Here is a 16,946-nt window from a genome sequence, read left to right as displayed (position 1 = left end):
CCCTCGTGTAGCAGAAAAGATACCTATTAGAATCATATCAAAGGACAGTATCATTTTGATACTTACAAGTCATGGAAACTTGGGCAAATCACTTAATCAACCAATCAACAAGGATTTATAAAGTGCCCATCAAAAATGTATGCCTTAAGTATCTACTTTACACTAGGCACTGTTGAGGCCATGGGGCTCATCCTTTTTGTGTCATGTTGAATTTTTCCTAATTTTCAGGTTTTCTGTTCATAAAATGAGAACAAAAACATTTACCTTACTACACTGGGTTGATGTGAGGAAAATTTTGTGTATATCTTACAGGGGTATAAAACTCTGAACTGTTATTATTTAAAAATACCTATTTTTTTAAATGAGGCATAAGATTACCTATGTGCTACAGTGAAAGATCACAGGCCCTGGAATCAGAGGGCTTCAGTTCAAATTCTTATTCTCATGGTTACTACCTGTGTGAACCTGGGCCACTCATGAACCTTCACTGTACCTCTGAATTGTCACTTGTAAATTGAGGGAATAAGCATTTTTCAAACCCTGGAACTATGAATCTATGACTCTTTTTCTAGTTTATGGTGACTTGAATAAAGAGGTCAGATGAACAAAACCCCCAAATTTCAAATGCAGATTTTTTTAACTTGCAAAAAATTCTACAAATTAATTATCCACAGAAAAGAAGAGGCCAATGTAAACTAAGAACTTTAGTCGACTACTTTAAATTAGATTATACTTTCAAGGGATTGATTTGAAGAATTGGTTCATTCAGTGTGCTATGGAAAAGGAAAGATCAATGGAAATGGTAATTTTTTCATATGAGCAGCAGTCCATATGAGTAAGTGATATTAAATTTCAGGGTCTATTATTCCAGCTCTGTCTACCCTGAAAACTTACTCTCTAAATCTACAAAGAGAAAAACAAAAAGCAATCACAAAAAACTCAAAGAAAACTCTCACCTCTCTCCCTGACATAGGAAAAGCCACCTGAGGAGGTAGCTGATGCTCCCTCACTGGCAGACTTCAAGCAAAAGCTAGAAGACCATTTACTTGATATGCTATAGATGAGATTTTTATGTGGATATATGTTAAACTAGATGGCCATTACTGACTTTTACCACTTTACTTTTTGTTATTGTTGTTCATCATTCATTCTCAGAGGACCAATGACATCAGCAGGGTGATGTCTTGACTTGAAAGTGAATTGGATTTAAGTGAAGCAGGGTTGTGCTATCATCAATCTCACTCTCTCCCTCCAGAGTCTGATGACTTAAGTCAAGGTAGCTGGCAATAGCACTTTACTCTTTAATTCTGAGAAATTTAATTTTCATTCAGAAGCAATATTGCTCCTGACTTTAAAAGTGATTTTTCAAAATTTTCTTCTTTTTAAATCTCCTAATTAGAACACTTTATTTTGTAATCAGTGAAATAAAAACCTAAGTAGGTGTGTGTGTGTGTGTGTGTGTGTGTGTGTGTGTGTGTGTGTGTGTGTGTGTGTATAGACGGTTGGGGGGAGACGCTTGTCATTCAGGATTAACTGTAAAGTACAAAATAAATTGATAAGAAACTTGTGGTTAAAACTCTTCAATCTCAAGGGACACTCATGGTAAATGAAAGGATGAAAGGAAAAGTTCAGCAGAATCAGCTGGTGGACTTGGATATTATGCACATGCTCTCCTTATCACCCTTCTTAAGAAAGGAATGCTCAAACAAGTTTACTTAAGAATCACGCTTAGATTGGGTCAGATTCCACAGGCTCTGGGACTAATAAGAAAGTATGGTGTAGATAGAATAGAAAGATTACTGGATTTAGAGTTAGCCTGATGGTAAGTGCCACTTGTATTCAACCATATGCTAGTTCTTTGACAAGAGGTACACTAGACTCTCTTCATGTCATCTTCTTCATCTATCAAGATATATTAATAATATTTATAATACTTCATAGAGTTGTTATGAGGAAAAACCATTTGTAAACTATAAAATGCCATGGGGAATTATGTTTTTTTTTTTTATCATGGAGGTTTGAAGAAAGATATCAGAAATAATTTTTAAGAGTCACACTGAAGTCTGTCTAGAGACAGCTTTGGAGATTGATTACAGGAAAATGAAGCTTCTCCTATTAAAACTCTGCTTAATAAAGGGCTACATATAGGAACTGTTTTGATTTGATTTTGGAAACTGCCAAGTTCCTGGGCTATAAACTTTTAAAGTAACTCAAAAAAAATCTGTCTTTCCCCCACACAAGTTATTTAAGAAATTGTGGCAAAATTATATTAGATTCACTGCTATAGCATTGGTCAGGATCATTTATCTTAGGAAGGATTTTATATCTCCATTCTCAGAATTCTCTTAGGCCCCTGCATCACTTTGATCCAGTGATACCACTACCAGGGATATAACCTAAAGGAATAAATAAAAGAGTAAAATATCCCATATGGGCAAAAATATTTATAGAAGCAATTTTTTTGTGTTATTCTAACAAAAATTAAAAAGAAAAGGGGTGTCCATTAGCTTGGGAATGGCTGAACAAATAATGGGACATATATATATATATATATATATATAATAGGAATATAATTGTGCCAATGATACAAAAATTCAGAAAAAATAAGATTTTTATGAACTGATGCAGAGTGAAATTACTAGGACCAGGAAATTAGTTTACATTTTTACTACATGTTACTATATTAACTGAAAAAAAATCAAAAACAAATGGTGAAAGAGCTAAGGACTCAGATCAATGCAATGCCCAATCATGGCTCTTGGGGACTGATAATGAATCATTCTTTCCATTTCTTGGCAGAGCAATAATGGACAAAAGTTTCGGAATGAAACAAATGATAGATTTGTTTTGTTTGAGTCCACTTATTATTGTAAAAGAGGGCTTTCTGTAGTGTCAGGAGAGTTTTGGGAGGAAATGGGGAAGAATCACAGAGTGATTTTTCTTAAAAGAAAGAGAAAGAAAAGAGTGTCAATGAAACATTTAAAAACATACAGAAGAGATCAAGAAGTCTGGAAGGAGTCACTGTTGGAATGATATAATAAATGGAATATGTGCTTTAAAAAAAGAAGCAAACTGTACATAATTGAGTCATGGTTTTGTTACCTAGATCTGTTCTTTATATAAGGAAAGGTTTATGTTGCTGTTGTTAATAACATCATCATCACCATTTTTAAAGGATATCTAATCTCTAGATATTCACTATATATTCATCAGCTGCTCTAGAATTTCTATTCTTAATTTTTTTTTGCCTAGGAGAAGTGCCATCATCCAAAGTTGAGAAGAAATAACTGAAAGCTAATTTACTATCCTCTGAATCTATAAACAAAAGTTTTTCTTCATAGAGTGAGGGCTTATATTTGTTTTTCATTTCCAAAGATGGAATGAAAAATTGAAGACCACAAGCCACTATTTGACATGTATTGCTTCTAAATAATTGGAAGAAGCTAATACTAGTAAGAAGATGCCATCTCACAAATCATTTGTAAGGCTCCAGTTAAAGTAAATTTTTAAAAGCTCACTATTGGCCAGCCTTGTGCTGCTGCTTTTTTTTTTTTTCATAGTTCCCTATTTCTCTATGCATTTTTTCCAGTCCTATTTCCTTTTAGTAGGGAATGGGAGATATATATGAATTTGTGCATCCTAAAAGTAGCATCATGGGTTAAGAATTTGCCATGTGTCAATCTGCCATAATATCTACATAACGGAAAAGAAAAACATAACTTTCACCCTCTTCAAAATTACTAAAGACCCACTTCATTCCAAGAACTTTTTTATGTTGGTCTGTCTGTCTGTCTGTCTGTCTATCTATCTATCAATCTATATCTGTGTTTTCCTTTGTTCTTTCATTCCTTCCTATTTATTTTTATCATATTAGAAATTAAGATATCTTAGTGTTATTATAAAAATAGTTTAGATCTTGAGTCCCCCCTGAAAGGATATCAGGAATCCCCATGGGCCCAAGCTGTTTAATCAGTTACTCATCCATTGATATGAAAGGTACTTTGGTGTTCCCAAAAATTCCCTGCAGTTTTCTGAACTTTTCTGATCATTTACTTCAAAGGGGGCAAACTTTGAGTGCCCTGAGACCACTGGGAAAATCTCTATCACTGATTACTAATAATACTATTATTAGATGATCGAGATATTATAAGAAGCCTGGAGAGTTCTTCAGTGGCCAACATTTGTCCTTTTGGAGTTGAAGGGTACATAGTATGTTTTGTTCTGTACAAATGTTGTGTGCCTGCCAGTTGCTGTGGCATCTGTGAGTCTGTTTTGAATGTAAGTAATTTCAGGAGGGAAGATTTCGTCTTTCAGATACAGAAGAAACCCATGGCTTTTTAAAAATTTAAAGTAGTGCTAATTAATGACATTATTCCCATAAGAGTTATGGACATTGTGTATAATCTAGTGGAAGGAGCATTGGATTTGGTAAATAAGGACTTTTATTTAAATCCTAGTTTTACCATTTATTTCCTATAGACCTATGGTAAATCACTTAATTCAATTAAGCAAACATTAAGTACTTACTACTGTTAACATCACCATGTTAGCTACTGATGAAACAAACATAAAAAACTGAAATAGTCTACCCTCCAGCAGCTTAAATTCTGGGGAAATTCAGTCCTTTTGATTACAGCTTTTCTAACTGTAAAAATGAAAGAATTGAACTAATTGATGTCTAAGGTCACATCTATCTTTTTTTTTTTAATAGTTTTTATTTACCAGATATTTGCATGGGTAATTTTACAACATTGACAATTGCCAAACCATTTGTTCCAATTTTTCCCCTCTTCCCCCCCCCCAATGGCAGATTAACCAATACATGTTAAATATGTTAGAGTATAAATTAAATACAATATAGTCACATCTGTCTTTAAATCTAATCAACTTTATGCCATAGATGTCTTATTACTGCTTTGCAAATCTTGTCAGCTCATCAACATTTTTCAGTAATTCCCTAAAATTGGTGTTCTTTCCTATAAATGAGGAAATCTCAATGGGAAAGTGAGCAAGTACTTTATACCCAGATTAAGAACTTCTGGTCTAGTTCAATATCCTAAGGAAATTAAGATTCAAGTGAAAGAGTTTCGATGGAAAGCATCATTTTCCTTTGGCTAAGCTCTTCCACAGTGAAGGAATAGACAAGGGTGATTTTAACTTGTGGTTGCCACTAATATCAGGAACTGAATAAGATTAGGATTTTCCTTTTCATTGACTTCTTTGAGAGTAGGGAACTGTCTTTTGCCTTTCTTTGTATTCCCAGAGATGAATAAAATGCCTGGCACTTAGTAGGCACTTAATGGATATGTAATGACTTCTCTTATCTACTGAAAAGATTCAAAATATATCCTGAATGTCACAAGATGTGCAGAGATGGCTGTCCTTCCCCAGTGAGCATTAAAAAGCAGAGAAATAGTTTTCTAAGCAGTTTGACTAGAAACATAGTAGTTCCTCTTGTACACCTTTGTCAGTAATCTACCCATATTTTTTTCCATTCTTGTGTTTCAAGGTAAGGTACAATTAAAAGTGCAATTATGTAGTCAAACAAAGATCCTTAGGTAAGCAAATAACACAAGCAATTAAACATTTACGATACACCAAGCCATTAAAAGACTAAAACCTGAATCAAATAAACTAGCACTGGCCATTTTACCCATTCTCACATGGGTAAAATGTCATTCAATGACTATAAACATACCATTGGAATCTGTTCTCCTAAACAAATGCTTTACTAACCAATTTTAGGTAAACAGGTAGTAAATAATTATTAGATACAACTGACAAGTGATATGTTTTGCATTCTTTGGTGAGTAAACACAACTGCCTCAAGGTGTTGGTCTTTGTTTTTTATGGTTAAAAACAAGCTTATAAAGGAACCAAGAAATATACACCACATTTCAAAAGAAGAGCAATAACATTAATAGCTGACATGTATATAGACTAAAAGGTTTGCAAAGCACTTTACATACATTATTTCTTTTGATAAATGACAGAATAGATGCCATTGACTTTCTGGCATTGATGCTACTAGGTTAGTGTAATAAATCAATGAAAGTTTAATTGAGATATACAGTAAAAACCCATTATCATGTAGCTCATTATTACTGCAGATATCTCTGGTCAAATCCTTTCCCCCAATATGGCATACAATAAAAGTCTCTTATAAAGCCATATGACAATGGTATCATTTCTGTCTGATGTCACAATTATAATAGATTCATACTCTCTAAAACATATATGAAAAAAAACACAAAATGTATTATCAGTGACAGAAACATTATTATGGCCAAAAGTCATAATAATAATTCCTTTTCTTGTAGGAAACAATTGATAACAACTCATGACCTACCTTGAGCTCTCGGAAGAATATGCTACTTCTGGCCCACTCAACAATGGAGAAGAGAGTTTGATCAGCCATTTTGCACATAAGCCCAAATGTATTGAGCTTTTCATGTTTGCTTCTGTTGGCTTGCTCTTGCTGCAAGTATGCCATAATTTTGGCTTGGACTTGTGGCTCATCTGGCTCACATTTCAAAAGTTCCAAGATCAGATGCGGAATACTTGCTGGCGAGCTTGTCTGGTAACAACTGTCCATGTAGGAGTAACCCATTATTGACTCTGGAGAACTAGTGTAAGGATCAGGATACTCAGACTTGATAGCTCTACTTGGAAAGTGTCCATATGTTTGGTAACCTTGCAGGCTTCCATGGGGTGGCATTGTCATGCTAATGGGAGAAGTTACAAAGGGACTACGGTCATAGTCTGTAGGAGGCAAGGCAGTATGGTTCAGAGGTAGGCCTTTGGAAACAGAATGGATGTTCTGGATGGCGGAGGATATTGTCAGGTCAGTGGGCATTGCTTGGATCACCTGAGTCATGGCTTCCAGTTTAAGTCCATTGGCTCGGATAAGAGCTTTTTTCTGTTGTTTTAGTGCCCTGTCTCTCTTGTACATTGGTCCAAACTTATTTCTTCCCCCTCGCATTCTGTCAGCCCTTACAGCTGTTGATAAAAAAAAAAAAAGAAAGAAATAAAAGAAAAGAAAAAGGAAGTAGGAGTGTAAATACAGTGCAAACCAATAGCATTCAAATTAAAAAAACACTTTGGAAAATGTTGGAAATTGACCAAAACTGTTTTTTTGTGTGGTTGTTTTCATCACAATAGCTGCAGGATTCCAAAAAAGTCATGTCTTTTTTATTTATGAATTCTTTCCTGCAAATGTGTTTTGTCATTAGAAAAATATTTTTAACATTTTGGACTATATTAACCCTTCAGTGGACTGGGGGGGGGGGTTTGCTTCATACCTGTCACTAAATTTAAAAAAAATAAACCTTTTTGTGCTACTCTTTGACTCTTAGGAACGAATGTTAGTATTTCTGGGCTAGAATGCCATGTTGATTTAGGATTCTATTCATAGACCCAAATTGTATAGAAGTTTTTTTAAAAAATAATTTACTTGGTGACATATTCCTAGTTCAAACTATGATTATTTTCACTAAAACTTTATGGAATCATCTCGGTTACTTCATGAGAAAGGTGTTAGAGATGTATTACTTTGGGAAAATAATTTTCATCTCTCTGTGAAAAGGATCTGCTATATTATCATTTCCAAGATAGAATAAGAAGCAATTTAAATATGCTGATATAATTAGTATTAGAAATAATGGAAACAAATTTAGTTCAATAAGTGCCTTAGAAGTACCATTTTGCAGGTTTTTGTCATGGGGATATTTTCCACTTTACAGGGATAGTCATAGAACTGTTGATTTTGAAAGGGACCTTAGAGTTCCCAGAGTCATAGGATCACAGGGTCTTAGATTTGGAGTTGAATGACACCTTAGAAATCATCTAGACCTGTCTCTCATTTTACAGATTCAGAAAAGTAAAGGCCAGAAGGGTATAAATTGCAGGGTCATATAACTAAGTAAGCATCAGACTTGAGATTATTACTTTACTGATGAGGAAGTTGTAACCCAAAGTGACTTGTCTAAGATCTTATAGCTACTTAATAACACTATCACACAGCTACTTAATAACTAGAAAACTGAATTTTCTAACTCACAAATCCAGTGTCATTTGCAATACACCAAAATATCTCATGCTTATTTTTGTTTCTACTATATCAGTCAACAGTTATTGTCAAGCTCACACAAGCCAATGACAGTTAGACAGAAAACAGAACCCTCTGACAGCTTGTTGGCATAGGGGTTAGAACTAGCAGAGACCTTAGAAATTATCTAGTTAGTACTATTTCTTTCCTCAGATAAGCACATGTTAAGTGGATTGTTCAAAGTCATAAAGTCTAGGCAGTGACAAAGTTTCGATTTGAACCTAGATCCTTCTTGTTGAAATTTCTGGAGATTAATTGTTTGAACTTTTTATGCTACAGATTAGTGCAACATTAAAATTGTAATTTAAATTATGGGTGGTCATTATAAAGCACATAATCACAATGATCTTAGTATTTTATAAAATTTTAAAATTTATCTTGTTTCATAAATATCCAAATCTGCAAATCACTATTAGGGAAATATGCACACTAAAAGGCATTTGAAATTGCAAAAGCATACCCTTAAAAAAAAAAAGAAAAGAAAAAGAAAAAAGAAAGAAAGGAAGAAAGGAAAAAAAGAAAGAAATCTAGTTTATTATCCTTTTATTAAAAGAAGTTAAACTTAATTGAATATTGTCACTATGACTGGGGAAACAAAATATATCATTTAAGAAAAATGAATGGAAATTATATAACTTTGTATTATAGAAATTATGAATTTGAACATTTTAGTAAAGGTATATGATAATACTTTCATTTTGGATAATATCAATGAAAAATGAAACTTAACTTTAGTTATTGACTATCCTTCACTTCTGTGTTGGAGGGCAAATTATGCTTTCTGAGTGAAAAATTTCCCCATCTTTACAATAATTTGTCTTTTAATTAATACCATAATGTACAGTCACAGACTTTGTTAGATTACCTTTTACAGAGTATTTTAATATTTTGACATAACAAAATGGCATCCTAAAATTAAAAAGGTCGTGTGATTTCATCTTAGTATTGGTACTGATAACTAAGTCAAGTAGCAATTTCTAAGTTTTAAAAAGTAATATGGTGGAAATTCAGTGGGAGTTGTTTGGATCTCTGAGCATTTTTATAAGACCCAAGTTTTAAATAAAAAAAGAATAATAAGCAAAAATGGTGATTTTTGAACAAATAAAACAAACAAGCATTTGATATCAGGTGATACATGCATCCATTGGTGGGTCAACAACTCACTGGTCATCCTGATTTTATATGTTGCATATTTAAGCTCTGCACACCTTGTAGATCAGAGAGTGAAAAACAAAGATGGTAATGGGATTCCAATTATTTGCAGCAGTCCCAGAGCACATTCACTTTCTCATTGTATGTTCAAAAAAATTATAGTATCCAAGTTTCAATACCAAGTTTAGAGAGAACCATGAAGAATCATTCTCTTTTTTGCTAAGCCAATACTACTCATTTAAAACCATGAGATTTTCCATGTAAATTTCTTTTAGAATTCATAAAAGAATTAAAGAAAATCCTCAGTGAACCTATACGAACTCTCATTTTTCTTATAAAGACTCAGAAAATAACTCAAGAAAAACACATGAGAAAGATGTCACACGAGAAATTACTGTTCATAGTAAAAGACTCTTTAGTAATTACTTTGAGGTTCATGTCAATATACATAACCAAATAACAGCTATAGTCACACATACAGATACAGACCCAAACTCAGATTTGACTAAAACATATGAAAACTTGTGACATATTTTTTAATTCTGAATTTCTATTTGTCCTATATTGATCTTTTGATTAGATTTCTTATCTGTCCTGACCTTTTGGGCAGTTTTAAATATACCTGCCCTCTCCTTCCCTTAATAAATATATTTGATTAAGTTGGTTTCTGTTTGTTTGTTTTTCCATTAGGATTTAACTACTTTTTATTGCTATATAACCAGAGCTTATGGCTAAGTAGCTGATGGCAGTCAAAACACAAAAAGCTGATATTTTATATAATAGATTTTAGGGTCACAGATTGAGGAAACAGTGAATAAGATAGTTCTTAAAGTTAAAATCTTACAAGAGTTGAGGAGGCAGTATAATCTCAGAAGAGTCTTACCTTCTAACTTCATTCCGACACTTAGACATTTTTGAAATCGACAGTAAGGGCACCTTTTTCTCTGTGTTTTGTCAATTTGGCAGTTCTGATTTTCTATGCATGTGTACCTTTTGTTATTTTGGACTGTTCGCTTAAAAAAACCCTGTAAAACAGAGAAAACAGTAAGACAGATAGCTCAAGCACCAGACTTCTCTGTTGGTGATTTCCTTAAAATAAAACATCAAATTCTTTTTCCTTACCCCATTTGAGCCCCGATGTGGTTCTGTGGTTTATTTTACATTTAAGCAGGATAGACCCTCCAAAAAAGTGCCAGGCTATAACTCAGATTTTTCTGGCAACAGAACTGTATTACTGTAGATTTACGTCAAATCTTGGAGAGTCTTGGCTGAAGACCATTCTTTTCCTAATAGTCTGAGAATAAAACACCCTATATTGACCACTGTTTTCTGTGTGTTTTAATTTTGTCCTTTGGTCTCCTTTTAGTGTTTGTATTTCTTATCTAAGTATTCCTTGGGGACTGTGTTATTTTAAAATAATCTAATTAAAATTAAGTAATAAATAGTCACAAAATCCAATGCAAATAGAATAATGTGGAATGTCAGATCTTTTATAAACTCCAACATTAGAAAGTTAGAAGATGGAAGAGTTAGAATAATAGAGGGAAGTTATAACTCCAGTGAAATATATTCAGACATGGTGACTTCTTTTTTTAAAAAGAAGAAAATGATTTTAAAAAACCCTCAAACACTTTCCATAAGAAAATAGAAGTTTGGACTATTTTTCTTTACTTATCAGTTCAAAGGAATTATAAATAAATTACATTTGTAATTTCTTTAAAGATCTAGAAGAATGTTGCTTTCTAGCTTCATCCTGTTAGTCATATAAGGAAACCCCATTTTACTGTGATGGTCAGTGAGGAAGTTTACATGATACAGATTTAAATAGTTATATAGATTTTTCCACATTAAAAATGCACTAATGAAAAAGACTATCATTTCATTTAGAAGATTTAAAGGTCTCCACTTCATAAAATATCATTTCCTTAATTGAAATAACTTATAGGCAGCATAGTTTGAAACAAATCATATTGTAATAGGGTCTCATTTATTATGCTTTGCTTCTTTGCCATAAATTTCCAAATTATCCCTTTAAGGGATAAATAAGAATGAAAGCCTGGAAATGTAAATGAACATTTTTATGTGGATAGCTAAAAACTAATCTTAGCCCAGAACACTGACCATGAAGTAAAATAAATGTATTTGAGAAATATATTCACGTTTTCTTTGAAGAAAAACAATATTTTAAATATTTATTAATCATTTGAAATCAATAGTTAGGGCTGTTGAAAATGGAGATCTCTCTAGTCCCACCACTGGAAGCAATAAAACATTTCAAAGTGTTGAAAATGGTGAAGGCAATTTGGAGCAGCATGGTTTTCTTTGCTTGATAATTTTTTTCTAAGAATCTCCCCCAAAATTAAACTCCCTTAATTTGAAAAAAAAATAGCCTAAGGAATCCAATAGCACATTCCTTTGTTCTGAACTTTAATTTCTTTTTTTCTAGTTAGCAATGTGTACCAAACCTTGCAACTTTCACAGGTGAGAAGCCCATAGTGGTACCCAGACACTTTATCTCCACAAACTGGACAAAGTTCTTCAAGATCTTCATCATAAGAGTAATTCACCATTTTAAACTGAGACACTGAAAGAGGCAAAAAATACAGACATGTATATATGCATACAGAGATATATCTCTCTATATATCCTTTAATTTACCAGTGCCAGGAATTGGGATTTGTGATCAGAAGCATTACAAGGATTGTTGGGTGGCAGATCCTTCAGAGACCATACAAATGAAAAAAAACTTTTACATAACTCCTGTTGGATTGAGTTAAAAGGGGGGGGGCATATTGAAAGTAAAACAGCAAAAACCTTATGGAACCAAGGAATGCAGACTTTGTTTTAACTTGCAAAGTTATCTTTAAAAGTGTTAAAAATCACCATGGCACAACAATTGAATTACTCTACAGAAAATCACAAATTAGAGAGGAAAAAGTAGCTTAAAATTAACCCTTTAAGTGTCTTTCAAAACACGGATAAAGACCAACTCCAAAATACCACTTCTTGAAGGATGGTGGTGGTGGTGATGGTAGGATTTTCCCTTTCTCCTCTCAACACAACCTTTTCAGCAGACTGGCTTCCCTTAAACGTCTGTTATGATAATAAACGCCGGACTTCACCAATTCATCCACCAAACAACTTCACTCCTCTCCTGGAGGTTCTCCTCACAGTGCTGCAGGTTTAAAATACAATCCTGCAACCTAAAACCCTGGAAATTTGATTCTGAGTAGCAGCCCCACTTTAACAAGAGCCTGGGTTCAGATCTGTTAGATTAATCGAAACATCCAAGTTTCCTTATCGACAGGACTCTTGTTCTGTATGTATACTTTCATCTCCCCACAGTGGAAAATCTCCTGTGAAAAGGAAAAAAAAAAAAAAAAGTGGAAGAGAAAGGAAGGAGGAGAGGGAAGAGGACCCGAAGAAATACAACAGAAATAGGGGGGAAAGTACACACAAGGGTTTGATTTCGGGGTGAAGTTTTGAAGCCCCGTAATGAATTTCACATGTTTCCGATAATCATTGCAAAATATAAACACCTTTAGATTTCCACGGTCAAGTTAAACACTAGTCAGTTCCCAAAGACGCGCGGACCAACCATACCTGGATCAAGTAACTCACTTCCTATAGCGAATGCCTAGCTGTAGTTGAAAAAGATGTTTAAAATATAAACAGGAAGGTCAGCAGTTAGGAGACACTGAAAAAAAAAATCCATATACCTGTTCCAACTACCCAGTCTAATTACACTCATTCACAAGAGGCGGCTGCCGTCTTCCAAGGTGGGGGGTGGGGGTGAAGGGGGAGAGAAGAGTGCTGCCTGAAGCGAACTGGAGAAATCTTGGAGCGGGAAGAAGAGCTGGGAAAAGTAGTGAAAGGCAAATGCCCTGCTCTGCCGGGACCCGCTCCTGGGGACCCTCCCCTTTCACTTCCGAAGTAGAGGCGAGCTCTCTCCCCTAGCTCATCCCTCTCCTCAGTCCCACATTCCGCCCTTGCTCAGCTTGGCCCCTGCTTGGAAAACAGCGCCCGAGCTAAGTTTGTTTTAGGTTAATCAATGGCATTTTGCAGCCTGGCGGGGGCGGGATGGGGGAAACGGACGCCGGGGCAACAGCATAAGTTTCCTTTGATTTGTTTACCCGCTAAAGGGGAAAAAGGTTTTCTCCCCAACGCCTCCCTCCCTTCCAATGACCCCCAATGCACAACACACTCCACCAACTACCTGTCCCATTTGCCGTCATCTCGTAAATGACAAGCAAAGTTCTCTTTGCCTGTGGATTTGGGGGAGCCCTCGGATCTAGGGCAGCTGGTAAAAGTCCGCGTCTCCAGAGCAGAATGTGATATCTTAAAAGTTGGAGCACGCAGCAGCAACAGCAATAGCGAAAAGTCGAGGATCGCTTCAAAAATATCTTCGACGGACACCCGGAGATGCGGGGGGCTTGGGGAAGGACTCAGGTTCCAGTATTGCTTCTGAATTAAATTTACACCTTGCCAGGAGGAGAAATATTCCGCGGGACTGGCGGCGAGGTTGTGAGGTTCAAGGAAAAGCAGATGAAGAAATAAAGCTTCTTCACGTCTTACGGAGAGCCTATGGAGAATCTGTGGGGGCTGCTATTCAGGATCCCCCACTTCTAACTCCCAGCCCTCGGATTTGGAGAATGTGTCGCGAGGTTAGAGGTTGGAGACTTGTTTGTTTATGCGTAAATCGCTGCCAGTGATTCTTGATTTTGTTTTCATGAGACTTTTGGAAGAGAAAAAAAAAACAAAAAAACCCCCAAAAAACCAAAAAAACCAAACCAAAAACCGAAGTGGACTTCACATTAAAGAGTCCCCTGTCCCCTGAATCCTCGCCCAACAGATCGGAGGAGTCTCAGAGAATGCCGAACTGCTTCCCAGTCAGATGCTCCCACTTTCGAGAACACGACTTGAAGAAGATGGGGTGGGGGGCGTACTTCTCAAGCTTCGGAAAAAAGCCAAAGTCAGAGAGGGGAGGGGTGCGGACTCAGGAGGGAGGGGGAAAGGAGGACCCACTTTTCAGAACTTCCCGGTGACCTAGATGGACAGGGTCACCATACCCTGATCAGACATGTTTAGTAACTTGGACGAACAGAACCCATCCAAAGTCAAGCTTCCTCTCCAGCCCTAGAGTCCTCGTGCAGCTCTAGAGAAAAAGAGGGATGTTGCGTGAGAAGTGAGGGACTAAGACTGAAAACTAAGAAACTGAGTGACGGGCAGAGAAGTTGCGGGACTAAGTTAAGGCTCACTGACTGAGCAGACCTGGAACCGAGCTAACCGAGTCTTTTTCCCTAGAGGAGCTTTTCCAATGGAGGAAGCAATCTTGTTCCTTTGGATTTCTCTTTTGATCATTGAACAAGCACCTGCCTGGTACCCGGTTCGGTTGTGACTCATAGCATCGAAGATAGCTGGGAACGAAAATTTCTCTTCCCAACATGATTATTTCTCCCACCAAGGTTGGGATAAATTAATAACACCGAGAAGAGGCCTCTCCCACCCCAAGCTGTCGTTAGAACTCACAACCGACTCCTCTGAGAAGTTGGAGTCGGTGATAAACCAACTTTTTCTCATCTCCTTAACAGGGGAGGAACTATCCTACTTTTAGAAAATAAGCATTGGATCCTGTCTTGAATTACTTTTTAAAAGTTATTTTCTTTATTTCTCTCTTCCTTCCTTTAAAAAAAAAGTGTAGCGAGTACCTCTTCCTCTTTAAAATTAAAAAATGTCTAGGAAACAGTACGGACGGAGTACGAATAAATAACTTTTCCTACTCAGACTTGGAGTTTGTGACACCTCCAAGATTACAAACTCATTCTTAACTCAAGTCCTTTCAAGGAGGAGAATTAAACCGGGAATCTTTCTTCAATTTCCATTCTCTTGCTGTATATTCCCTTATCATTTATGGGGCTTTCGCCACTTGCGGCCAACTGGGTGTCTGGGGCCACCTAGTTTGATGCTCAGGGGTTAGTCTTGGGGGAGATCTTAGGTCTAAAGAAGTGAGCCACTTTGCTCTCCGGTGAAGCTCAGAAATGAACTGGGAAAACCCCTCAAATAACTAACTGCCCTCAGGAACTGACGGGCTACTCACATTAGCTTCCCACTCCCTCAACTACCTATCCCTCCCAAGTTAACTCCGTATTCGGGCTGGGCCTTCTGCAGGAGTGTAGCGCCTCTGAGCCCAGAGGGGACGAAGTCCTTCTATACCTTGGCTCTTAACTCCGCGCTTTCAGTACCGGTCCCTTTAAAGTAAGCAAAAGGGGGATGGCAGGAAGTATTCCGAGATCACAGGCCAGGCAAACACCACATCCTGAGCGGTGGAGGCGGTGAAGATGGAAGAGCACCGGTGACTTTTCCTCGCATTGTTCCCTCCCACTGCAGCCAGCCCGCGCACCCCCACCCCAGGGCAACTGCGATAAACTTCTAAGCTGCTTTAATGCAAGCCAGATCTGCAGTTGCTATTTAGGAGTGCGGTGAAAATATAGCCAGCGGAATTTATTTGTTTTCTTGTTAGCAATCAAGAGCCGGAGAAACAAATGGGACTTCCATATTCCCAATACTCTGATTGAACTAAGTGCATCGGACTAATCCGCTGGCTTTCCCACCCCCCACCCTTTCCCTTGGCGTTAGGTTGTGTCCGGGAGGGGGTGCCCTTCTGGTCCCTTTAGCCCGTCAGATGGCTTTGAAGTTGGCCTAAACTGTCCTAACTCCCAGAACTTTTAGCCCGGTGGCCTCTAAGACAAACCCTTCGTTGGCTATCCTTCCTTTTTTTTTTTTTTCCTGAGCATTTTCCTAAGGTAGAATTTTCTCCTTTCCTGGCACTTCCCTCACCTGAAGTCAGGGAACTCTAGAAGTCAAAAGTAAAGTTCTAACCAGTTCCCCCAGGCTAAGAACGTGCTCGCACATCTAAGGAAAGCTTCACTTGTTTGGGTCATTACTATTCTCACCAATATTAACGTTACTGTTTAAAGTTCTGACCAGCCCCAAGTCTCCCGGCCGAGGATCGCAACGTCTCCAGTTAATTAGAAGCGGTAATTAGCCCTAACTCGAGCAGCCAGCACCCTGAATTGCTCAGAAGCCATAAACTTTTATAGAGGTACCTGGAAAGGTGGAATGACCCGGGATCCAGACCGGCTCCCAGGCTGCACCCGAGCCGGTCAGCCACAATGCCGGGCGAGCGAGAAGGCGAGCCAACCAGTTGGAGCCTCGGCAGGGAGTCAGAGCTCGCGAACTAGGGAAGAAGGGAGAGAGGGAAGGCGCCGACCGGTGCCGCCTTACCTTGCATGTTTTCCGGCATCTGCCCCTGTTCCCCATGCGATCGGGCGAGTCCTAGGGCTTCCGTCTCCACTTTGGGTAGCATGACAAGACGGCTGCGGGCGGGGATGGGGGGTCCGTGTCTGTCCGGAAGCCCAGCACCTGGACACGGGCAGCACAGATTCAACTCGAGCGGACAGGAGAACGGGGGCGATCAGAGAGGGATCACCCACCCCTTTCCCCTTCCCTCCCCTTTCCTCCTCCGGCCTCGGCTGCTCCCCGCCTCCGGCCTCCGGGACCCCTCCTGCCCGGTGCAGTCCGGCCTTGCCCTGCCCTTTTATGTACGTTCTGTCCTACTCCTCTGCTCCCGCGCTGCCCCGGAGCTGAGAATAAGGGAGCGCAGGTTAAGGCGCTAGGCGGAGAGCAC

At 37.7% G+C, this 16,946-nt stretch overlaps 1 protein-coding gene across 9 annotated transcripts in view; it reads right to left on the bottom strand.

The window, feature by feature from the left end:
• The window catches only part of NR5A2 (nuclear receptor subfamily 5 group A member 2), a 172,395-nt gene that overhangs the window by 141,326 nt on the left and 14,123 nt on the right, over positions 1 to 16,946 (bottom strand). For 4 of the 9 annotated variants that reach the window (XM_074308704.1, XM_074308707.1, XM_074308708.1 and 1 more), the window contains exons 2-5: positions 16,544 to 16,681; positions 11,725 to 11,843; positions 10,143 to 10,284; positions 6,350 to 6,999 (exon numbers count right to left, since the gene is read on the bottom strand). In XM_074308704.1, coding sequence (XP_074164805.1) covers positions 6,350 to 6,999; positions 10,143 to 10,284; positions 11,725 to 11,843; positions 16,544 to 16,681 — 1,049 coding nt within the window. Of the gene's footprint in view, positions 1 to 6,349; positions 7,000 to 10,142; positions 10,285 to 11,724; positions 11,844 to 12,978; positions 13,186 to 13,475; positions 14,808 to 15,472; positions 15,838 to 16,365; positions 16,473 to 16,543; positions 16,682 to 16,946 lie in introns of those variants that run through there. The other 5 variants (XM_074308713.1, XM_074308711.1, XM_074308710.1 and 2 more) reach the window with 5 other exon arrangements.

The sequence above is a fragment of the Sminthopsis crassicaudata genome, chromosome 4 (assembly GCF_048593235.1).
Source record: "Sminthopsis crassicaudata isolate SCR6 chromosome 4, ASM4859323v1, whole genome shotgun sequence".
NCBI lineage: Eukaryota > Metazoa > Chordata > Mammalia > Dasyuromorphia > Dasyuridae > Sminthopsis > Sminthopsis crassicaudata.
The sequence above is the reverse complement of the archived record's forward strand: the minus strand, read 5'-3'. Positions and strand labels throughout refer to the sequence as shown.